General features: G+C 39.8%; 1 protein-coding gene across 6 annotated transcripts in view; it reads left to right on the forward strand.

Annotated features, from left to right (window-relative positions):
• SORCS1 (sortilin related VPS10 domain containing receptor 1) overlaps window positions 1–16,556 on the forward strand; it is a 461,149-nt gene extending 444,593 nt beyond the window's left edge. Inside the window, exons 25-28 of one of the 6 annotated variants that reach the window (XM_006920874.1) lie at window positions 14,336–14,441; window positions 14,564–14,724; window positions 16,117–16,176; window positions 16,271–16,556. In XM_006920874.1, the coding sequence (XP_006920936.1) occupies window positions 14,336–14,441; window positions 14,564–14,724; window positions 16,117–16,172 (323 nt within the window). In that variant the 3' untranslated portion in view covers window positions 16,173–16,176; window positions 16,271–16,556. Of the gene's footprint in view, window positions 1–14,335; window positions 14,744–16,116; window positions 16,177–16,201 lie in introns of those variants that run through there. The other 5 variants (XM_006920875.1, XM_006920873.3, XM_006920877.1 and 2 more) reach the window with 5 other exon arrangements.
• Window positions 16,557–25,700: the final 9,144 nt, after the last annotated feature.

Raw genomic sequence — 25,700 nt, forward strand, 5'->3', positions numbered from 1 at the left:
TTAATTAATGTCATTGAGCTTCTATCTCTTTACCTATAACATGTGTGTGTGGGCGGGGGAGGGGGGTGATAGCGAATCCTCTTCCTAAGGCTATATACAAGTCTCAATGATAATTTAGGTAATCCCAAGTATATAGAAATAGATATTGTTGTTTTGTATTAATACGAAATTAAATTAACAACATTTATTGGGTATTTTTTTGTAGAGCTAGTGCTATATAGAGTACATAGAATATAAAGCCCAGTAGAAAATGATCTTCGTCATCAAAATACATATGATCTGGTTGAGGTGTGACAGAGTTTGCTGTTAGCAGTGGTGGTGGTGGTGGCATTGTTGGGTGGAGGAGATGGGCATTGGCGGGTATCTCAATGAATAAAATAAAGAAAATGCCTCTTATATAAAGAGACAGTAGAGCATATTGGATTTTGCAATTTTTCAGCCAGACCATTGGTTTCAATCTTGGCCCCGTTACTCCCTCACGATACAGACCTGGAGAAGAGACTCAACTTCTCTGTGCTGTAGAGGTGGCAATAGCACCTATGTCAATGGGATTGTGTGAGAATTAAGTTAATGCACTTAGAATAGTGCCTGGCATATAGTAAGCCATTATTTTTTTCTTTTCACTCTTTTTATTCTTAGCAAAGTTGTATAAGAAATTTAGAGAAGAGATAAATTGTGTCCAGTGAAAATGACACAGTAAAGTGCAAAGAAGGAGGTGGTCTTTGGAAAAGACCTTGAAGGATGGGTAGGATTGAACTTCAAAGATAGTCCAGGCTCCAAAGCACCAAGGAAGAGCCCTTGGGAACCTCAAGGGCTATGAGGATGCTGAGAAAGTGTGGACAAAGAGCGACAGTTTCCAACTCTATTCTCTGGTTTCCTGGAGAACCTGAAATTGTGCCTAGGTCTAGAAGAAGGCCGAGTAGGTTGACCTCTTTTCTGCTTGTATATATATATTTTTATTTGAGTTTCATAAAATTGTATTTTAAAAAAACCCCACTGCCTTAAGAGAACAAATATTTAAAAGCCACTCTTCCTGAGCATGGGATGTGGAGGTAGAGAGTAGAGATATGCCAGAGTGAGCAGTTTATAATTCCTTTGGTGGGCTCTGGGAAGCCATGGAGACCTTTGAGCTGAGGTATGACTGACTCAGAGGATCACTTGAGGAAGATGACCCTTAAGAGCAAAGAGGGCTGAGTCAGGCTGATTTGCTATTCTGCAACTCACCATCCGAATTCCTCCGCTGAACAGACATTAATTAAGTGCCTACGCTCAGCCAAGCATCGTTCTTAGCATGGGCTGTTCTCTGCCTTCATGAAGTGTCCACAAGCAGGGAAAGGCAGGCAGGAAGCAGATTAACAAATGTCACTTTTTGAATTGTACTGCAGACAAAAATGCCCTGAAGAAATTATAGAACTGTAAGAGAACAGGGAAGGTTAAGCCTCACCTGTGAGAGCAACCCCTATGTCTACGGTCTGAACAAAGCCCACCAACTTACCAAGGACATTTGATGACCTGGATTGGTCATTTCCTACCCAGAATATTGACTTTTGGTCTTTGGTAGAAGGTGGCAACTGACACATCTGTTACATAGAGCTGGTTAAAATAGAGAATGAACAGTCTAGAAATATGAGTTGTCATTCTGATAGCCGACCACTGACAAATTGTCAAATGAGTAGAAAGTAACTACTTGAAATTGGTTTAAATAGGTTTACTGATTTGTTTAATTTAATTAGATTGTCTAGCCTGTTTAGTGGGCAGACTAAACCTCATCTAGTTCATTTCTTGTGATGCAAAATTTGCTTTCCAACATACTTCTGAATGAGTGCTGTCTTCAGGCACCATCTTTTGCTATAGAGTAGCTTAATATATGAGAAAACCTTTCTGTACTATTTACCAGGGGATTATGTTGGAAAGGGGAACATCACAGGTCAAGGTAGTCATACAACTAACCCCATTTTTTCCAATTCTGGGAAAATCTGGAAAATTTTTCTAATTAATGTTCATAGTTCATTCCATGTCTGGGGAGCAGGACTCAGATCCTTGGGAAGAAGGACTGACAAAGGGAGATATGTTAATGGGAACACAGGTAAGCACACTGAGCTTTTAAGGGGATCCCCCTGCAGCATAAATATATATGATGAAAGGTTGCCAAAGAATGAGAGAACAACCACCACCACCACCACGACAAAAATTCATTTCGAGGCAAAAGCCCAGTCTTAAACTGGGCCAAGTTGAGTAGAGTGAGAACATTCGTTGACTCCCATTGTGACTGTTCATGGCTCTTCCTGTTAGATATGATAGTAGAGCCTTTTGACATTGTAATTCCAAACCTGATCAGCCAGTGTTATTGAGCTTCCTGTGTGACTAGCTCAGTGACTGGAGCAAATGCAGGCTTATATGTGGATAATCAACTCCAATTTGAAGAGTAAAGGAAGAGAATGTCAGGCGCTGATGCAATAACTGAGTTTTGAAAACTTTTGTTATATCGAGTTTAGCCCTGTTTGTCGTAATAGTGTTAGAACTGGCAGTACACACAGGTGCAAAGTCACTCTCAGCCAGACTTTCATGTGAAAAAGACAAGGTTTGTGTTAAGGCTGGCACTTTAGTGATTGTGATGAGGCAGTAAAATATATGAGAGCCTGGTTTCCTGTTGGAGATTGGTCCTAAATTAGCTAAAACTATATATACATATATATATATATATTTTTTTTTAATTATTTGAACAGAGTGGTAGATTATACCTACCATGACAGTGGAGAGAATTCTCCTTTAACACATAGAAAATTTGGCACATTGGATGGGGGATAAGTTCATTGGGACACTTGCCACGATTTCTTTTATTAAGTTTAAATTAACACATTCCCAATTGAATGGGTAAGAAGAGAAAGAAGAAGAAACCTAAGGAAAAGAAAAAACAGTGAGGAAGGGTATTTGATGCAGAGGGTTCACCTCAGTTGCCTTTCCCTGCCTCTCATCCCTGCTGCAGGCAAGAGAAAATAAAAATTAAAAAAAAAAAAGATAAAAAAGAACCACTGTTTGCAACATTTCATGTCTCATAAGCAGGATTGCTAATACCTTCCCAGGGACCATTATAGCACGCTACTGCATTCCATTAATTGCTCAGCAGATGTTCAGCAGCCTTCTTTTAAAAATGTTTGAGCCAGAGTATGTTGCTGGTGAGAGAAGCAAGGCATAATTTGGTTTGTCTCCAGGGAAAAAGAACTGTCTCCTTTCAGGAATTTACTAGCCTTATTTTGTGTTTCAAATTCACTTCCCTGTTAGCTTTTATGGGAACACAAGGTAAGCATTTCCAAATACCTGGATGTCATTAGAGACTGGATTTAGTTTGTTTGCCCCCACGTGTTCTATTTGGGAATTCATTAACTTTGGTATCTAAGCCGAGCTCAACTTTGAACGCAGTCCTTGTTTTGTTCTTAATCGTTCGTATACTCCTCAGTTACTGCGCAATTTCTCTTGAGAACCTAACCACTCCTGAAAGCTATGTTTCTGAAATGCTCTTTGCAGAAGGGAAAGATTTAAAATTGTCTGAGAATAGGGAGAGAATGAGAAGCTGTTGTCAATAGGGTTGGTGGGGGGCAGGGAGGCCATGGCAGGTGTGGCTGTCTTTGGCGTTCAGGACCTGGTGGCAGCTGGCATCCATGTTTGGCAGACAAAGGCTAAGATGTTACAAAACAACTCAGGGAATTGGAAAAGGGAGTAGAAATGAATCAAGCTGAGACTTGGACTGGAAACACTGGTGTTTTGACTGAAGCGTCCCTTTACTTATGCTATTGCTGGCTGGAATATTTCTCCCCACTTTTCCACCTCTCTACATTTCCTTACTCTATTTATATTTTCAGGCTCAACTCATTGCCAATATGTGCATGATGTATTTCTAGGTGTCTTTACATGGATATCATCTACCCCTTGTCTGAACTCACATGCATTTTTTAAATCTACATTGTCATTGTCATCATCATCATCATTATCATCACTTTGATTTTACTTCTTGAGGATACAGTTCTGCATATCTCAGTATTGTCTCCACTATTGTACCCAGCGGAGAACTTCCACATATCAGGTGCTCAATAAATATTGCCTTTATAAATAATTAAGTGTATCATCACTTTATAAACTGTAGAGATATATTCAAAATCCCATTCCCCCAGTTAACATTCAGATTAAGTTTATTTAATTGTAAATCTGTTCCATGACCTGCTACTCATTACCAAATAACTGGTGAGTGGAGCCTTGCATTTATTTATCCAATAAACATCCAGGAAAAACCCATTTCTGTGTTTTTATGTCAGGTATCCCTTCAAGATATATTAGAATCATTTATATCCACATTGTGGGGAATGGGTAGGTTTGAGGAAAATGAGAGTTCTGTGTTCTGGAATAAGAGTTCACAAAGGCCACAGGAGAGAGACTGTCATGAGGGCTTCTTCCGAAGGAGACTGAAGCAATTTAATGTATTGACTCTCATCTTACCTCTCTGGTCAGAGAGCAGCCTCACGTCATGGCAGACTCAGGGTCGCATACCTTAGATTGCACTGTCCTCACCATGTCAAACAAACTAGACCTTCTTCACATCTTTTGTGACATCTCCCTTGAGTTCTCTCTCATCTATGCTTTTACCCTGGCCTTCTATGACTTATTTATTATTTACTTACTTTTATTATTTTGAATTTATTTATAGTCTTCCATATTTTAAGAGCTGTGATGTCATCTTAGGGAGAGTTCCCCCTGCCACCAACCCCCATCAAGACTCACCAGAAGGCTCTTAATCTGAGGGAGGACGTTTCATCTCTGTAGGTACTTACGGAAGAACAAACCTGGGCTGTTAAGAAAATACCCTTAAAATGTCGATAATTTTCTCATTGCCCCTAGTAACTTGGAATTTACTCAAGGGCAATGTCCATTTCAGATTTATCATCTTATTCCTCACGTGACTCTATACCTTAGTTTGCCATTGTTCTTTAAAACTATGATGCATCCAGGAATATAAGATGAATTAGGACCCTCACTCGGCTCCACCCTGGCTAGACCAGAGGTACAAATACTAATTACATGAAGCTATACTGATTCTAAATGAAGAGGATGAAAAACTTTCTATGCAGAAGGTTCAATAAGGATGAGCTTTAATGTTTAAAAGCTCCACAAAAGAAGGGAAAGTAAGCATGACAGGTAAAGAAGCTATGTTGAAGAGAGGCATGGGAAGGTGACATCATATGTATGATTTATGTATAAAGTGAGGCATAGCATTACATAGTTTGGAGCACCTAGACACATATCCTCAAATACTTCTACTTGGTACATTTACTAAAGTTAAAATTATGAGCAGAGGAAAGAGAGAGGGATAAAATTAAGGGAAAACAAATATGCCATTCTATAACGAACTCTGTTGGTTCATCATTCATGCATGCTAGTCAGAAAACTTTTATCAAGGTAGGTTTGAGATTATAAAATATGATAAACATGGGAAGAAGGGGCAGATGAAAGGGTTTTTAAATAATAGATTTGGGTACCAATCAATAATCCTTTCTCTTTTTAATAAATTATTTACACATTTTAAAAGAAATTTTCAACCCAGGTGGCAAGAGATGGTAATGCATTTGATAGAGACGGAGACCTAGGTGTAGGATCCTCCTTTTTTGGTGGCCAAAAAAGTTAAGTTTTATGGTTCATGATGGGTTTAATGTCATAAAATATATAAGTGAAAAACCCCACCAGGAAATAGGAAGTAGGGGGCTTGAAACTCATATGGGAAGACCAGGGTCAGACTGTATTATGAGCTATAATTTTCCACCTTTCAGCAGATTACAGGTGAGGGGAACCTACTGACAGGTGATAAGTTAAAGTCCTAATTACTGGTACAAATCTTTCACTCTACATCAAACTCTGTATCTTTGTTTCTGTGAGGACCTATGCTCATGAGTAAATTTAGTTGTTATACTTGGGGATGGGGCTAGAGATAGGGGAAAGAAGCCTAAAAACATGTTGATTCTTCTGTGGTAGAATAGATGAGGTTCTATGTGAGAAAGGAAGTTAAAGACTAGGCTAGCATTTTATTTGAGAACACAGAAATATAACTAGAGTGGTTCATACTGAATTATAAACAACAGCACTTCAGGGATCATTTGCATTTCACAGGAGTTATTTATTGGGCAAATAATCTGAAACTTAGGTGGTAGGACTTCTGCAGAGAGGAACTAGAAGAATTGGAGCTGTTTTCCTCAAAACATTTGATATAAGTGAAATCCTGTTTGGTGGTTGAAAAAACTCTTTATAACCCAGGGAAGGAAGTCCCTGTTATAAAGCAGCTGTTCTTGAACTTGACTCTACATCAAAGTTACCTAGGAAGCTTCACAAAAGTAGAGAGATTTCAGGTCTCAGTGCACATGCCCTGAATCAGAATCCCAGGGTATGTGCAGTTACAAATCCAGGAATCTGCATTTTTAACAAGTTTCCTAAATGATGCTGATAGGCTGGCCTTTCACCATCAACAAGCACTCTTTTAGAGCATTCTAGGGACAGAAATCCATCTGCATAACAAGGAAAGTGCACATCTATCTCCAGCAATAAATCTGATTTACAACTCAGAGCACCCACTGAAACAGAGGCGTACTTTAAAAAAGAAGGGTCTGTGTAGGAGGAAATTCATAACATACATTAAAATCTAATTTCTCAGCATATCTGGATCCAACCTAATTGGCAGACTAAGTAGAAGACAGTGGATGTAAGGGGAAAAAATGAAGCTTGCCTCTGAATCTGGGATAGACCATAATCTGTAATCTAGATGAATGGCAAAGACCAGCCAAGTGCTGTGGCTGTGAAGCAGTTGAAAATGATTAAAGTGTGCACTGGAATCTTAGTGGCAGATGTACGTGAACAGCCATGATTTTAATGCAAGTTAAACAAATGATATTATCTATATTCTATTAATATGCTAGTATGAGCAGAAAATGACACATCCAAATTCCCGATATTTCAGTATCTGTTAGAGAATCAGATTGCTCATCAACATTTAGCTTTCCAATTAGGTCACTGCCTCTCTGGAGTTTGGGGTGTACGTGATTTTAAAAAGTGAAAAGTTAGTATTTCTCTAAGGAAGAGCCTCAAATTCCATGTTGAATTTTTTTTAAAAAATTGTAATACCCAGTAACTGCTTCCACCCTCACCTGTCTGTCTAGCAGTTGTCCTTTTAAGTTGTTACGGTTAGAAAAACTGTCCTTTGTCAAGGGTATGTGTGGGTTTTTAAATAAAACTGCTATCTTGTGTTATCTTGGCCTCCATGGTTGCTGCTGACTGGTTTTAATATCTTTTTCAGGTGTAATAAAAAGATATTATCACAAAGATATTAGAGAATTAATGTTTCCAGGCTTCAGTTGCTCTCCCTGGATATGTTATGAGTAAATGTGGGAGAGAATAAGGATGTCAGAATTTCGACCTCAGTCAGAATACATCGTGAATCATGCCTGACAGTTTCACAATGAGAAAGACCCTTTCCACGTGAAGGTAGAATTAGCATTGGTCAAGAAGCTTTAGAAAATACAATATAATCTAAGCCACATTGTTATAGACGCAGATGCCAGATTGTGGAGTTGTGGAGTTCTAAACTGTAAAGTGAAATAAATTGTCGCAATGACATTTTCCATTTAGGGATGCAATTAGTACTAGTGAAATTCTTCCGCAGCCAATAAATTGATCTGTCTCTTTAGTCTCTGCTTTCCTTATTATCTACACAGTTATCATTTACCAGTTTTTTTTGTGAATAAAGTCATACTCATGGTATTTTCCCTCAAAATAAATATTGTTTTTCCTCTATGAATAATTAGGCTGTTTCACAGACACATGGACCTAGTGGCTTTTGCCAGATATTGAGCCGTTATGGTGTTATGATGAGTAATAACAAGTGTCGAACTTGTCTTTTTCCCTAATATGACTAAATGAATTGATATTTTTATAAATGTACCAGGGGCCAGCAATGAGGTTGCTGTTTAGTTTCTAGTAGAGTCTATCTTCACCATTTTTTTCTGGTTCCCAGGACCCACAAAAGGGCCTGAAATGACCACAGGGTACCTGGCCTGAGCTGGCTAGGCCTGTGCATGTACCTAGGAACTCTAGAGCAGAGAATGATCAGGTGGGAGTGATCAGATGAGCAATTCATAAGCAAGGTAGAAACATGCAACAGGTTGGAATTAAGTGGTGGTTAGGACACAGGAGACACAGGTCTGCAAGGGGGAGACAAGGCAGATAATCAAGATAAATTGGCAGGAAAAAAAAGAAGGCAGGTGAACACATATAAAATACAGAGAAGATACCAGTGTCTATGGCCATGCTACCCTGATCCTGTCTGATCTCAGAAGCTAAGCAGGGTCGGGCCTGCTTAGCACTTGGATGGGAGAGTGCTTAGGAAGACCAGGTGCTGTAGACATAAAAAATTTTAAAAAATAAATAAATAAAAATAAGGGATTGTAAGCCGACAAGGTCCTTGTAATCTATGAAGTCAACCAAGGGTTGCCTCGTCTAAAAAATTTGGAAAAAAAAAAAAGATACCAGAACCTAGGCAAAGCTACCTTTTAGACACCACCTTCCTTATACCTACAGTGACTGGGACTGTTGCGTTATATCGTTGTGTCTGCATAAGCTTTAGTAGCACTCCTTTTGATCCTTAAAGCGCCCTGATTTAGATATGAACACTTATGGTCATCATGCTCATATCCTGCCACTCTGCCAGTGGGGACAGACGTTCACAAGAAATGGGTAGCACAGAGCCCAAAGGTGAGAATTTCTAATTAGATGTTTAATAAGTTGAAAGTAAGGGTTTTGAGGAGAAAAGGTATTAGTAAATTAATTGCTGTGTGACAAATCACCTAGACATTCAGTGGCTTAACAATAAGCACTTATTATTGCTTATGAGTGTATGAGTCAGCTGGGTGGTTCTTTTGCTTTTGCCTGTGTTCATTGTATGTGTGCAGTCAGCTGTGGATTATTGGGTAGAGGGCTCTACTGATCTTGGCTAGGGTTTGGTTGGCTGTAGACTACTCTAGAATAGCCTCAGTTGGGATAATGAAGCTCTCCTCCACGTGCTCTCTCATCCTTCAGCAAGCTTCTCTGCGCTTCCTCATACATGGCAATGACAGGGTTCCGAGAGAGAGCAAAAGCACAGAAGGCCTGAAATCTCACAACTGGCACACCATCACTTCCATTGCATTCCTTTGCCAAATCACGTTATGGCATTGGCTCCAATTCAAGGAGCGAGGAAACAGAGTTCACCACTGGCTGGGAGAAGCTTCCAACTGCATTTGCACAAAGCTTGGACACAGACAGAGGTAGAGAATTGATCTAACAATGCAGTTAATCCATAAAGAGATTGAGCCACTATTAGTAATTTTTTTTAAAGTATGTTTTTTCTATTATTATTTTGTTTTGTTTTAGTGACCCAGAGAATATAAAGATCAGGCACACTCTAAAGATAAGGACTGGATGTTTTATGAGCAACAGTAGGTGGGACCTACCATGCAGTACTCTCAAATTAGTATGCATACTAATGTCCTGTGTAGCTTTTTATGTATTCTGGGACTTACTCTCTGAAACTGGCATATTCTGTCTCAAACAAAGCTTTGGAAACTGCATTTTCACAAGTTCTCCAGGTGATTCTGATTCAGGTAGTTTGTAAGCTACACTCTGAGAAATATTCTACATAATAAGTAGTATTCTTCCTTGACTTTCAACCCTAGAAATCCAAAAGGCATCCTCTCTTCCTATCTATCAATTATGATGATAAGTTTGGTCTTTGAGGTACCCATGGTTGTCATTAGTTGGCCAAATGACCTTTTGGTGACTAGATGTTCCTGAGGGCTCATCCTAAGTTTAAAATTTGCAGCACTTAGTCATTAGAGCCTTTTCTGAGACTTTCCATTCAGCCTGGCCTCCAGCATCACAGCTTTATCTCAGTAGTGGATGGCCATCCTTAAGACTCTTCTGATTGAGTTGAATTTGAACTAGACAGAGGCCTATTGGTCAAGTTAGGGTACTCTCTACATGAAAACCTTTCTGCACTCTGCATAAACTTTTGCTGTGCCATTCCCATATCACCTTAATTTCTGAAAAAGAAATTTGAGACTATGTGGATTTTGTGATATTCAAAGCACGTAACTAAATTGCCGGCTTGGGTCTCTTTGGAGGAAAGAGAGGAAAAAGGGAAATCAAGGTATGGTGAAATTACGTTTGCAACTTTCTGATAGCACTAACTTCTGGAATAAAAATACAGTAAGAGTTCAAAGTTTCAGGGTCAGTGCAGGTAGCTATCCTCCAAGAAAGACCCTTTGATAGAATGAAAGTGAGTGTGGGCAGCAGCGAGGGTATTTTGCATGGCTTTACCAGGTGATGCCAACATAGTATTGACTTTAAAATTTTGAAATAAACAAAGAGGTAAGTCTGCAGCAAAGGGAAACGTGATATGCGGGGTAAGGCATTTCCCAAAGTGTGTTGTATGGAAGCTAGGTCTGCAAAGGGTTTGTGTCCTGTCGAGTTTGTGAAACTCTATGCTCAAGTTAAATGAGTTTTGTTCTTGCAGGACTGCTGTGAACTTTTAATATAATACACTGACGATTACCATGAATCTCCAAGATGGGGAATGCCAAAATTATTTGCCCTTGGAACTTTTTCATCATATTTCAGGACTCGTTTTCTGTAGAATATACTTTCAGATATATGATAGCAATAATACAGCAGTATGTAAAGTATTGGGCATGTAGCGGGCATATGCCAGCACTTTAAAACTTCTATTTTGTTTTATTCTCGCAACTTTCTAAAGTAAACACGAGTTTTATCTCCATTATGCGGGTGAGGAAACTGAGGTTCAGTTTAAGTTACTTAGCCCGTAAGTGGCCGAGTCAGACTCTGATTCCAAAAAGAGACCATATCAATTACTTCACCCTAAAAGTGGAGTTTTAGCATTGCTTTTATATGCTTAATACATGACCATTTATTTAGCACTTACTTTCATAGGAAGACTACTGTTGTTACTGTAAGCATGGCTGTTATTATTATCAACCTAAGTCCTCATGAATAGAATATAATAATTCAATGCATTTCGGAGTTCCTTGCAGGATTTTGGAAACGATGTGTGCCAGACCCAGACTGAGAAACGTTGAGTCACTTGCAGTGCTGATGTGTCCATGCTTTCCTCTGTGCCTGAACAATGGAAAATAAACTGCTGAGCACTTTACCCTAGGTTCTACCTTGTTTAGGCTGCAATTGGAGAGGGATTAATTTATGCTAATTCCACAGGCTAAAGCCCATTTATCACAAGTTTCCATTCCTCAGCAAAACACACAAAACCACCTAAGTGTTGGGCAAACTAAGATACGCAGCTGCTGTTGTGTGGAGCAATAATGGCTCGTTTATATTCAGGCACAGATCAGCAAGCAGAAGCCACCCAGGGAACACAGAGGGTAGTGGTATTCGATCTCTTACTGCTGTTGCCTGCCACTTCCTGCCTGCCTGCCTGCCTCTGAGAAGTGATGAAGTGATACAGAGATGGGGAGGAGAAGCGGATAGCACACATGTTAGAACTCAGGATACAGAAGCTCATTTTCCCAAAATAATATGCAAATTACTAAACAGTGTTAAGGCTGCTTGTTTACAGATGAGAATTTGAGTGAGAAGGATTTCAAATTGGAAGATTTAAGCTTGTGATGGGGAGAGGGAGATGAGGAAGAAGGGAAGAGAAGGGAAATAGAGTCCGTGTGTGTGTGTGTGTGTGTGTGTGTGTGTGTGTGTGTGTGTGTGTTTGCTTTCTGTCTTAGAGAGAGCCTGGCCAATGCAATTTCCTGTCTTTAGTTTTCCATTTATTTCAAATGCCAACCCTTTCAAGCAGGCTTGTTATTCTTCCTGGGTGCTCCCTGACACTGATAGTCTGCTTATTCTAAGAGAGCGTTCATCTAGGAGTTAGAGGTTTAGCAAGAAAGCTAACCTGCCTCTAACCATCCTAACCATCTGTGGCTCCTCTCTGGACCTTCATTTGTTCCTGGATAAGGGTTTGCATTAGAAGATTACCTTTAAAATATCTTCCTATTATTATTTCCTTAAGTGAAATCATTGTATTGTGATGTTGAGAGAGAAAACAAGAGACCTTATCTTTTAAGAATCACAGATGAATTTATATGATAGCTGAGCTTTGCTTTGAAATAATTCAGTGGTTGAGGGTTTGAGGACTGGATGCAGGTAGAAATAAAATAATATTTTCTATCAATTATTGACTGTGGAAGCCGAGTGGTTGGTATGTGAGGCTTCATTTCTCTATGTACACATATCATGCATGTATACATACATACATACACATATATGTATATATGCATGTCATCCAAGTTGAAGAGTGTTTGATCTATGGTTTTAAAACAATATTTTAACTTGTGTCACTTGTTAATTTGCTTCTTGTGCTATAGTTTTTGCCTTAATCCCCCTCCTCAGAAATATCTTTTAAAATTTCTGATATCTCCCACTGGTTAGCCCAGGGTTGAGTACATAAAAGTGTTTGTGCGTGATATGACTTGAGTTCAAGTCTTAGCTATTCCATTAGTTCTGAGTCCTTTGGAACAACATTAACCAATGGGAAGGGAAACTCATTGTTCTTTCTTATCTGTTCAATGGAGACCATAGTCTCTGCTTTCTATTTGTGAAAATCAGTTGTGATAATGCTCATGACAAATGGAGGTGTTCTCTTCCCCAATGACATCTGACCAGCTGTGGTGTGAGTTCCGAAGTATTTCTGGACTCCTTTGCCGATGAAACTGCATTTGCCTAAGTAAAGAAGACCTCTATTTTCCGATTTTGAGCTCGAAGCACATGTGCCTTGGGGGTTCCACCACAGTGACACTGCTTCCACTTTTTCACACACAGACGCACACACTCAAACTTTGTGGCTTACATGCTGCTTGACTTACGGCGGAGAGAGAATCGCATGGGTACTTAGTTTTAGTGCTTCCTAAAAGCTAATTCTACTAAAACAACTAAGCCTATTTCCGAGAAAGAGGGCTTAACTTTGTGTTTCACCAAAACAGCTTAGTATATGGAATATATTTTCAGAGCGCAGTGGTGACTGAGTGGCTGGGATGCGAGCCTATGCTTATCAAATGGAGCAGAAGCAGCCTCGTGTCTTGTCTGATACCATCAGTATTGCAGTCACTTGCTCTTGAACTTTTGCACCTGGGTGACCAGAACGTTGCCCTCTTGACTGTCAACACAGAAAAGCTGTAGAAAATGGTGCTTAAAGGTCACCCACATGTATGGGTGTCAGGCTTTGCTTAAATGGATGGAAGGTAAAGGCCAGCATTTAGACTTCTAAGGGGTACGTGTGGTTTGTCTTCTAAGCTTGAACTCTGCTATTTTCGCAAAATGTCGGTTTTTGAGAGGGTGAAAATTAATTACAAACAAAATTACAAAAGTACAACAAGTTTGACCTTGAGGTGGAAGAGGTTTGGAGGTGGAAAAAGATGTTCCCCAGAGCTGCGATCTCAGGGCAGACTCAGGGAGGGAGATCCTTTTACTGATGCAGAGGCATCTGTATAGCCTGAGAAGTGAACTCCATTCACCTGAGAGGCCGGTGCTTCCTGGCATGAGCTGTCAGGGCTTCGGGAAGCTGTGGAGACAGCACCTGATTGTGAAATATTCACTCAGCCATCAGCATTTTACGTGTAAAAACATCAGCATGCTCCATTACTCTTCAGTTCTTTCTCTCCATGACAATGACTGAGATAGGAGTGAGAGAAATGGAAAATTTGTAAAAATGTTCCTTCGGTGGTTTTTCTGGTTCTCTGTAATTGCTTAGGGGAGAAAGCTTGCATTCAGAGTATAGAAAAATTTAATAATGATATTATTATAAATATTGATTAAGAATAATAGCAGCAGCAATAGCAATAATAGCTATTTATAGAACTGTTAATATGTGCCTAGCACTGTTATCAGTGATTTACCTTCATTAACTCATTCGATGCTCACAAAAACCTAATGAGATATGCAATGTTACTCTCATCTCACCAAATGAAGTATCTTGTCTAAAATCAAACGGCCAGCATGTGGCAGAGGCAACCTTGAATCCAAGCAGCCTGGCTCCACTGTGCTTCTTGGACAGGCCAGCTGGAGCATTCTGGTGGCTGGGAAAGGCTCAGATACATCCAACATGTCAGCTGTGTGGCTTGTATCTTGTATGTAGGTCCCATGCAGTTTGCTGGGACTTACCATGGCTCTACATGAACAGTGTGAGTCTCTCACCGAGTCACACCATTCCACATCACTGCTCATGACCATGCCTTGCTTTCTCCCCTAGCCCCATTGGTGGACTTGACTCCAACCCACAGTGGATCTGCCATGCTGATGCTGCTCTCTGTGGTGTTTGTGGGGCTGGCAGTGTTCGTCATCTACAAGTTCAAAAGGTATGTGTCCCTCCATCCATGTCTCCTCTCCCTCTTCCTTCTCCATGACAGGTTCAGAAGCATGCATCAGAGTGATGTACATCTCCCATGCATAGCAGTGATGGTTTCTGTTAATGTTTTAGGAAGATCCCGGGGATTAATGTTTATGCCCAGATGCAGAATGAGAAAGAACGAGAGATGGTCAGTCAAGTCAGTCACACTGAAAACAGGCCCCATATCCCTCAGACTGAACTAAGGAGGCCTGGCCAGCTGATAGATGAGAAGGTGGAATCACAGCTCATAGGTAAATGATTCCCAGTAGCTGTCAGCTGTTCAGCCTGCGTAGTCACTGGCTGACTCTGTCTCTAACCCCTTTCTGCCTTGACATAACCACTGCTTTCTGCTCTAACATCCCTGAGAGAAACAGCTAAGATGACTCTTTCCTTGCTTCCTTCCACTGGAATGAGGAGAAAAAAAAAAAGCCTTTTTGCTCCTGTCTAGTATTTTTTCTCTCACGAGTTTCTTCCTCTTTTCGCAAAAACCCTTGCTAAAATATGGGGCTTCAAGTGTTCATGGGCAAAGAGCCTGGATCTGCTGGCCTGGAGGGCCAGGCAGGGTTTGAGGGACAGGGTGTGTAATGACCGGAAAAGACATGGCAGCCTCACCCTGATACAGCTTTAAGGAGGGAACACTGCTCCAGAACACTCGCAAGGTGACATAATGAGGCTAGGAGAGGAGTGACAGACTGATCACCCTGAGATTTTTTATTTTTTTAATCTAGCAATAATCTAACAATCATCCCCAGAAAACAGAATTTGAGAATTTTTAGGACAAGAGGCATCAAGTTTGTAGACTATCCCGGGAGTGGGGCTTCCTGAGTGAGACCACTGGAGGGTTAGGCTGTTACAGAGCAGATTGGCAGATTTCTTCCTTCTCTGTATTTGTCCCTTACCAGAATTCTTAAAATGAACTGCACTGTACTTCAATAGAGCTTAATCTGTGCCCGTGAAGTAGGCATGAGAATCCAACAGCTAGGACTAGAAAGTCTCAGGTGTGATTGCTAAGTCCTACTATTTATCACAGAGAAAATTTTCCAGGAAGTTAGACAAACCCATGAAGCCACCATTGTGATCCATTTCTCTTCTTGTTTCCTCCTGTCTGTTGGCATCAGGAGTTGAAGCTGTAAATGTTCCCATCTAGATCCTGCATTGCTGACTACGATGGATAAATTACTATATAACCATTCATGCTTCACTCTAATGTGATGATGCCAAACCACCTAGAAGGCCTTTATAAGATTGTTACTTGGGAAAAAAAAAATGAGTACCTAAACGAAAACACGACCTTCTCTTTAAATGGATATGGGAAAGTTTTGTGGTTGTATTAAGGGGAAATTTAAATGCAATGACTGGCTTTTATCGGAGGTGATAATAACCACTGCAGCCACATGTGGTCTCCAGTTTTCAGTGTGCTTTCTTTGATTTGGGGAGACAGGGTGATAAATGCATAATTGCTTTGGGTTAAAAACAAAAGGGCTTTTCTGTCTTCAAGTCCAGAGAAGCATTCACCCTGTCTATTCACCGCTAAAGCCTCTAAGTGCATTTTCGTGGGTCATTTGCTTTTCAATCCCGTTTCCACGGGGTATGAAGCACAGCCGCTGTTTACGTTATTAAAGTAGCAATCCCTCCTCTGCCAGGAACGTCTTGCAGCGCATTGCAGTCTCTGACACCTTTCCATTTCCAATGTCATTAAATGAGTAAGTGTTACACGTTTTCTCTTAGGAGAGTAGCTTTACCCTCCCCTCCCTCCCCTTCTGCTCAACCTGGTGACTCATCTCTCCGATTGCAAAGAGCAAGACACGCCACTCCACCTTCAACGCCAAAGCGGGGATCTGCTGGGGCACAATTTGCAATTTAAGGAAAATCCCCAAAGGCTACAGGCGACCTGCTGATCAGGAAAGAATTTCGCTCTTGTCAAGTGCATCATCCTTCATGACCACTAACTTTATGTTTTCTTTCTTTCCTTTGTTGTTCTGTTTCCTATTTTGCCAGAAAGTATTTCCATAGTTGCTGAGAATCAAAGCACAAAAGAAATCCCTACCTATGTAAATGTTTGAATGGAGGACGCCAGTAAAAACAAAAACAAACAAACAAAAATAAAATAAAAGCAATCAAAATTCAAACAAACAAACAAACAAACACTCACTGCATCGGGACTTTTTAATTCTTCAGACACAGACAACAAGGGTTTTTAGCTTTAAGCCTGTGCATGTGGACTATACCTTGAGAACATGCTCGGAGGGGCAGTATACAGGTGCTCTATTTTAATGGGAAAACACTCCCGGCCCTCCTCTTTTCTTCTCTCTCTTTTTTCTGATCGGTCGTGTTTGTAGAAAATTCATAACACATATAGGCCAAGGAAATCTGCATGTATTTTTGGAAATATTCTTGGCTCTAGATTTAACAGCTATTTTAGCACTATTTGCTGATGGGTGGATTAGCCACCCCAGCCTCTTTCACAAGACACAAAGACATACACAGGAGTTCGAAACCCTGAGCTGTTTCTCTGTTCCATCTTCCTTATTGCCATTTTCCCTTCCAAGTTATCTGGTAGCTCTGTTGGCCAATGGTGGCTACCAGGCTGCTTTTTGCGTTCTGTGTGGCCACAGGGACAAAGAAGCCAGTCAAAGTTCTGTATATGCAGGCAGAGCAGGGAAGGCAGGCAGGTTGGGGGTCATAGGGGCAAGCATGTCAGAAGTGAACCTGTGTTTCCTGTTCACCCCTTCCAATTATGACTGCTTCCCCTTAAAAATTTTCCTACTTCTGCCTCAACTTACGTAGAAAATAGAATCCCAGTTACCCAGTGTCTTACCTTTCCATTTGTTTGCTTTCCATGTGTGGTCATGATCTGCCAATGTCTTTGTATCTCTTCCTTCTAATCCCGAAGTTACCCTTCAACTGTTCCTACCTTTTTTTCCCCCGAACATGTTGCTAGATTCTGTACATTAACCCTGACATTCCCTAAATACTGGCCTAGCCTCCGCCAATCCTATCTCCACCACCTACAAGTTTCTGATCTTTGTCTGTTTTGTACACTCCCAAGCATGCCAGCTTCTGTACACAATGGCCAAGCTGCATCCTGCCCTGAAGGATTCAGCTTCATGTACCCTTTGTCTCCTCCTGTAGAACACGCCTCTTCCAAATATCCTTGTCTTTTCCCACCTGGAAACATGCCATGTGTGTGAATGAGCTGATATTCAGATCTCGCCATGTGCACTGGAAAAGAAAGCATTCCGATGAATAGCAGTATCCTCACACCTTAACAAAAACCTCATACAGTCAGATTCTAGAAGATTCTTGTTAGAAATGTTTTGAATATGTTACTATGGGCAGGAATTGATTCCTGTGATGGTTGCTGTACCCAGTATTTCCTCTTTCACAGTAGAGTAAAAATATTTGTAAAATAAAAACCATTTTAACCAGAAGAAGAAGCAGGTTAATGGATTTAATGTTTAAGAGTGTCAAAAGGTCTGAGAATATACAGAGGTCTTGTCTTATATTAGGATGAGATTTTGATTTTGTAGAATGATCCCAGGCATTCCACATGTGTGCCCTCTGATCTCTCAGTATCATAATACCAGCAAAGGCAAAACTAAGCATGAAGGGGAGGACTTAGTAGACTAACTAAAGCAGATTGGCTCAAAGCATGAAAAAAACTCCAGTTTTTCCCAGGGCAATCATGAAAGAAGACTCAGAGAAAGAAGGAAGCAAAAGTTTGTCCAGCAGAAGCCCTTGGAATATTATGGATTAGGCAAAGCCCACTCTAAAATATAAGCAAAAACAGTTTTGAAAAACCACTCAGAGAGCACAGTCTCCTTCTTGGTCATATCCTCAAGCCAACAACAGGGTATAACATGGCTCTGGGGATGTAATGGGGTTTGGGGTGTCCTAAATATCCTGAGGATCCTTGCCCTTGGGAGCCCAGGCAGGAGAAATGTAGCAAAGTAGAAGTCAGAAGTTAATGAGTCAGAAGTTTTCATGGTCAAAGACGGCCGCTATGAATCTGAGAAATGGATTATGCCCGAGGCAGCCATCTACTTGTAGAATTCAATTGATCCCCAACCCGCCAGGCTTCCTATCCCACAGGAAATGTTCTCATTGATCCTCTTCAGCTGGAGCCTCCCAAATTTAATCTGGAAGACAAAGCGTTTGGAAACCAAAAGAGGCTCACTCGAAATAACACAGGGAGTCCTCAGAGTTGCAGTTCAGTTCTTTTTAATTAGAAAATTATGCAAAAGGGAATAATACTCTTAATCTAGCACAGTGCCTTGCCTAGAATAGGTATGAAGAAAATTATTTGTTGAAGGAATAGGTGAATGACCACATGAGAAGACTTAGGGAAAAAGGGGCTTGTGAGTCCTAACTGAAAATAGAGGTGGAGAGGGGATGCCTGGCATTTTGGAAAAGTGACCTAAGATGGTCAGCTCTAGATTCAGCATCTCCAGGGTCCCCATGTACCTCTCCTCTAAGCTCCCTTCCACCTGTAGGAGATTAGTGAGGTACTGCTCAGAGGGGACCTCACTGTTCTTATGATCTAGCTCTGTCGTTCTCAAAGTGTGCTACCTGGACCAGCAGTATCAGCATAACCTCAGATTTGTTAGAAATGCCAGTTTGGGGTCCCCACCCCAGACCTACTGAATCAGAATTTCTAGGGGTAGGGTCCAGCAAGCCGTGTTTTTACAAGCCCCTCAAGTGACTGTGATATATACTAAACTTTGGGAACCACTGTACTAGACCATTCCAGCTCAGTCCCAAAAAGAAGGCAGTAATGAGAGCCACCAAATGGGAGGGACCCAAGTGCCTACCTACTCGCTAACAGCAGGTGCAGACACAATGCAGAGTTTGGTGGACTTGTGGCCAGAGGGATGAGTTGGGAGGGAGGGATGTAGAAGGTAAGATTCAGGGCAAGCTAAAAATCTGATAATTGCAACATTTTCCATGTTCCCAGAAGGCATGCTCTACCCTGAACTACCCAACCAACATTTTCTCTTTTGCCTTATTCCTAACTGAATTCACTGTCCAAAATGCAGAGGTTTGCTTTGCTTTTTTTTCCCGGAAGTTCCAAACAGCAACTTTGAGAGCAATGGGGTACTTGGCAGCTGTTCTGTGTTTTCCAGGATTCCAACTGAAATCCCTCATTTGCCAACTTATTTTTATAGGAAGCCAATTTAAAAAAAAAAAGAAAAAAAAAAGAAAAGAAAATTTTCTTATAGTATCGGAACTACTTCTAATTTTAAAATGACTTTTTTGATGTATTTTTTTGTTGAATACTATGTAGTGTAATGTATAATTGCTCTTGTTTATTGCTTTTACAATCATATTTATTAAACAGATAATGTCTCTAAAGTCTTGGCTTCAAGGTGTTTATTTTACCCTAAACCTTAACGTTCAGTCCTTATATAGAAGTGATGCCTCTATAGGACTTAATGAAGAATAATTGTATGAAAATATAGTAAACACTGCAGGTTGGAAGGTTTTTTGTTTGTTTGTTTGTTTGTTTTTGTTTTTGTTTGCTGACAAAGTAGAATATATTCTACTACCTGAATTCTACCTGCATTTCAGTTGACTATATAATGTTTGTTCTTTATTCTATTTACAAATCACTCCAAACTATTTACTTTGAAATAAGTAATGTGCACATTACTGTCAGTTTAAAATTAGTTCACAATCCTGAAGTTACTGAAGGACCAAACCTGCATAAAATGGACTGAAATGTGAGGAATAGTAAAGGTTTGAAGGACAGTGTAAAATTGGCTTTGAACTTGAAATTAACAGAATGGAGTTCTCCTTATGGCTATGCCAGCTGTGTGACCTTGAGTAAAGCACTTTAACTTACAAAAGCTTAAGTGTCCTCATGCATATAATTTGAAGGAAGAAGACACCTCCCAGCTTTGGCACTCTGAGAACATGAGTCAGAGTTCCAAACAGTTGATTTAAACTTGGCAGAAAATAAAGAGGTGGACTGGATCCAAATCTTTCCAGCTTTGTGGCTTGCCTATGTAAGAGCCATCTCTTCTTGGGTATTGTTTTGCCCTTATATTTGGTTGACGCATTTGTGCTGGCTCCGAGCCTTCCTTACCCATCCTCAAAACTGCGAGGCTCAGCATGAATGAGAATTCCTGTTGTTTTTAGGTGGCTTTTAACTTTTCCTTTCCCACAGGCTAAAACTGCCTTCCAACCCTTCATTCTTTTCCTAGCCACAGCCTGTGCCGCCTTTTTCTCCATCAGATGCAGTTTGTCTCCCGTGTCACTGAGGGTACAGGCGGTCAAACAGAAATCATCGCTAGAGATTTCAGACAGAGAGGGTTTAATTCGGGGAATTTCTTACTTGAGTAACTGAAGAGCCAAGATGCCAAATAGGGAAGGTGAGGCAACCTCAAGTTTAGCCTCTACCTTCCCTGGGCTGGAAGGAACAAGGATTCCCAGAGCCCAGGATCCAAGACCACCAGATTGAAGCTGAAGTCTCAGAGGACACGTCTGGCAGTTGTTGGAGACACAGAGGAGACACACAGGACATAGCTACAATGCTCTCCAAGCTGAGGAGACAGAAAGGGACCTTGCCTTTCCCTTGCTCTGGCCCTTCCACCTCTGGCCAGTACTTCTCAGTGACCAAACTCAGATGCAAGCCAGAGTCAGTAGAGCCTGGGAAATGTAGTTTACTGAAATACAAAGCAGAGCAGGGAGGAGTAGGGAGTAGACTTGAGAGCACACAGGCAGGTGACTGGCACAGCACCTCTTTCAAGTTCACCCCACAGAAAAACCAGCAAATCTCCCCACGACCCATAGGCACTTATTAAATAGTAGGTGCTCCTTCCTCTGTGGCATTCTACTTCCCTTTACACAACTCAACAATTAAACAATTTAAAACTTGGCATTACGTTTACCTGTGCCACTTTATGCTTTTCTCACCAGATTCTATGCTCATTTGGGGAAAGATCTTTATTTTATTTTTCGTTTCACTCCTTCAGCCTCTAGAACTGGACACTGCCATTAGGGGGCACTAGATAAATGTTTGCCGAAACTCAACCCTGGATTTTGAGCTTCGGGCGCTGTGAACAAATCCATTTTATTTAGCAGTGGTCTCTGAGGTCATCTCTGGTCCAGCTCCCTTTACCCAGCCAGCACTTCTAATTACATGTTCAGTTGCTGTTTGTCAAGAACCAACCCATCCTTGCCCTTCCTCCCTGGTACCACTCACACTGTTGAATTCAGGAAGCTATTCTTAGATGCTAATTTAAGTGAAATAATTGCAGTTTAGAAAAAAAAAAAAAACTGGCTAGAAAGTAGCGTGAGAACAAAGGACTAAGTTTGGTTTCTGAATCATTATGTAACGTGTTTACCTATTTCTTAGGAATCAACAATATTTTGAAAATGCATGTTAGGCTGATGCTTTCATAATGGGGAAATTCCAATATTATTCCAGATGGAGACTTACAAGGAAAAAATTGTTATAGTTTTCATTTTAAACACATGAAAAGGGCTCTTTGGTTTATAGAATGCAAATATGTATTAATCTGTATGTGGTGCATAATACAGCTGTGAACAAGGCAGATAAGATACTTGCCTTCATGAGCATATATTCTAATAGGAACAGTGAACAAATAATTAAATTTACTGTAACAAATACAATATTATTATACATATAAGGTGATTTTAAGATATTGATAGGTAAAAATAAAACATAGCAGGGAGCAGAGTGATGGGATGAAGAGGGGCAGTTGGTCCCTGGCTTCCTTGAGATCTGAAAACTGAAAAGAAACCAGTCATTTGGAGATACATTATCGCAACTTGTTGAAAGTCGGTCTTAAAACAACCTGAACCAGAAAACAAACAATTTTGGACCTCAATAACAATTAGAAATACTTCTGAGTTTAAGAAAAAATAGCTTTCACAATATTGATGCACAGGAATTTCCCCCAAGAAATTGTATATACAGCCAGTTCTATTACGTGACATATATGTTCCTAGAAATCGCCTCACTACACAAAATAGCACAGTAGAAACCACAAGGCTTAGGGAAAAAATGGGGCTGGGACACAGCACACAAAAGTTTTGTCTAGTATCAGAGTAATGTGTAACGTGTCAGTGACACATTAAAGACATAAACCTGTCTTAGTCCATTTTTACAACACAAATACCAGAGACTGGGTTATTTCTCACAGTTCTTGAGGCTTAGAAGTTCAAGATCAAGGTGACGACCAATTCAGCAGACCTGTTTTCTGGTTCCTAGATGGTACCTTTTCACTGGGTCCTCACATGGTAGAAAGAGCAAGGGATCTCTCCGGGCTCTTTTTATAAAGTTTAATACAGGCAGGAATCCCATTCATGAGAACCCCGCCCTCATCACCTTATCACCTCATTACCTTCTACTACCTTCGTCTTGGGTATTAGGTTTTCAACATGAATTTTGTGAGTGACATAACCATTCAGACCATAGCAAAAATGATAGCACAGTTTTACTCATGTTAATTGGTTTAGGAAATACAAAAATAAAACACTTATCTTAAAAAATACCCGAGTTTCGCTTGTGAAAATGGGGATTGGAGTGCTAACAGCTTGTGGTTGTTGTTAGGTAGTGGAAAGAGAGTTATCTGAAATTTGACAGACAATTGTACCACCAAATGGATGGCGTGGCTTATAACATACGAGGCAATGGAGGTAGCTGGCGGATGTTTGAGGTGTGTGTGAGTGTGTGTGTGTGTGTGTGTGTGTGTGTGTGTATTCCATGTATTGTTACACAGCTGAATTCAACTGGGTATAGTTTTCTGTGCTCACTTAGTATTTCTCATTGGCAAAATCACACAAACAAACAAAATTTGCATCATCCTCAAATTCTTTCCTAATATATCAATTGCATTAGAACAAATTTACATCTTCAAAAAAGTTTTATAGCAGAACTCACAGTAATTCAGATGTTAGTTTATAAGTAATTTGGAAATACTGGTAGAGGAAGAAGTCTAACTTGACAAAGGAGGAAAAAGATGGGTAAATATTGCCAATCTTGATTGTCATCAGCAGCAGTTGTAGCCTGAGGACTTCGGTGTGAGACTAGCAGGCTGCCCACCAAGCCCAAAAACTAAAATTGACTTTGGCCCAAAGACTATTGAATGATGGTCAAAACTCATTGTTAAAGAAGGAGAGATCATGAAAAATACATTTCTGAAGTATTTCATGAATAATGAAATGTAAATTAAAAGCTTTGAAATATTTAAAAATAAGCTTAAGTTATCTAGATGATAAAAACACATTATGAACAATACTAAGATATTTCAATAGATGCTTGTATAGATAGCATCACAAAATCTTCCTGCCTATTTAAACATTAATGATAGCTTGCAGATGAAGAAAAAGGTTTTAGTATACAATATTTGTAAACTAATTAACGAAAATTATAAAACAGATCATATAATAAAATAGAATACTTTCATTAAAAATATTTTCTAAAGAATATTTAATAGCATGAGAATATTCTCATGTGATAATAAGAGAAAGCAGAATTCAAGACTTTACATAGTGTGATAATAATTTGTATGGAAAATATATTGGGACAGACTTAGAGATTGAAATATAGTAATATTGGTTATTTCTAACTTGTAACATTCCAAGTTTTTAAAATTTTTTTTTTGTATATTTTCTAAACTTTTCGAAAATGAACATATATAAAATATATGGTCAGGAAAAAAATACCATTTTAAAATAAAATTATAAATTCCTTTTATAAATTAAAAATAGCTTCTCTACTTAAAAATGACAAATTTCATTTTTATCAATTTAATTCATATTGAGATGAAAACATTATTTTGCTATTATGGCACCTACAGTTTAATTCATGAAGTTTCAAATGTTTAAAATGTTTACACTATGTAACTTTGCTGACCATGTATGTATGTGTATGTATGTGTGTATATGCATACATACATACACATGCACATGATTAATAAAAGTGTACAGTTAAAATATAATGTAAATATGCATACATATAAATTTACACATTATTTAAATATATGCACATGCTCATGGAAATAAATTCACTTACACAGACATAAACACATTATGAGGTAATGGTAATAATGGGCCAGAAACACATCCTGTTAGTGAGTCTAGACTCATTGTTTAGACTGTGTGTTGAGTGTGTCAATCCAGTTCTCTCTGAAGATATTGTTCTCAAGTGCTCATGGTCAGCACCAAACTGGGGCGGGGAGGGGATGCGTCAGCATGAGTGACTTCTGAAAGAGAACGATGGGTGGGACTGGCTTAGCCAAGTATTCCCTGAATAACAGTAAGCAGGATGTTCTCACTGGCCAAGGCCAAGACACCGAGGGAGAACACTGATAGGCAGAGCTGGAAGTCAACCAAATTTATAGTGTAATGTCCAGGTCCGAACACTAGTCTGAGTATATATGGATACTAGGTCCAAAAGGCCAAAGGCTATCACAATTTTAAGCCCCAAGCCAAGAGTTTGGAGTTACATAAATATGCAAGTGAAATAAAAATATAGAATGAGGAAGTTGCAAATGGAAAATATATTAATGATAAAAATAATAAAGCAACTATCACTTTTCAATGTTACATGTTATTATTTAATGTGCCATATCCCCTTATCTCACTGAAGCAACTTAAGTTTCCAAAGTAAGATTTTTTTTTGGGGGGGCTACATTGATGAAAGCAAGGCTCAGTAAAGTGAAATGACTCTCTCATGATTCAGGGGTAGCAGGTCTGTATGACACCAAAACATTTGCTTTTTCGTCTGTAGTGTATTTCTTCCTAAAAGTTGAATAATGTTTCACACTATTCTCTAGGGTCGTTGATTAGTTGATGATCTGGGCTGATCTAAAGAGTGGATTAAGACTCAAAAAATAGACAGTCTTGGGCTTCGGCAGCTTAGAAACACCACTGGTTCAGTTCCAAATTACAGTCGTCTGGTGTGTTGGATTAAACAAGAGAAAGCTGCTCAATGCAATGAGGAGTGTTTTCTGAATCCTTCAGTGTGCTGCATTTCAGATGACAAAACAAGGTACACACAGTCTTCCTCAGTGACATGCTTGACCAAGTTATATCTGGAAGAACACATAAAAAAAATTGATTTCTTGCTTCTCACTCTGTGGAATTTTTCTCCTGGTTGGGATTGAATTGATGTTCCTGGAGATTTATGAAGTCAGATCACTGGGAATCCAGGAAGGGGGAGTGGGCAGAGTTGGTAAAATGGATTTCTGTCATGCAC

The sequence above is a fragment of the Pteropus alecto genome, unplaced genomic scaffold (genome assembly GCF_000325575.1).
Source record: "Pteropus alecto unplaced genomic scaffold, ASM32557v1 scaffold177, whole genome shotgun sequence".
Classification (NCBI taxonomy): Eukaryota; Metazoa; Chordata; class Mammalia; order Chiroptera; family Pteropodidae; genus Pteropus; species Pteropus alecto.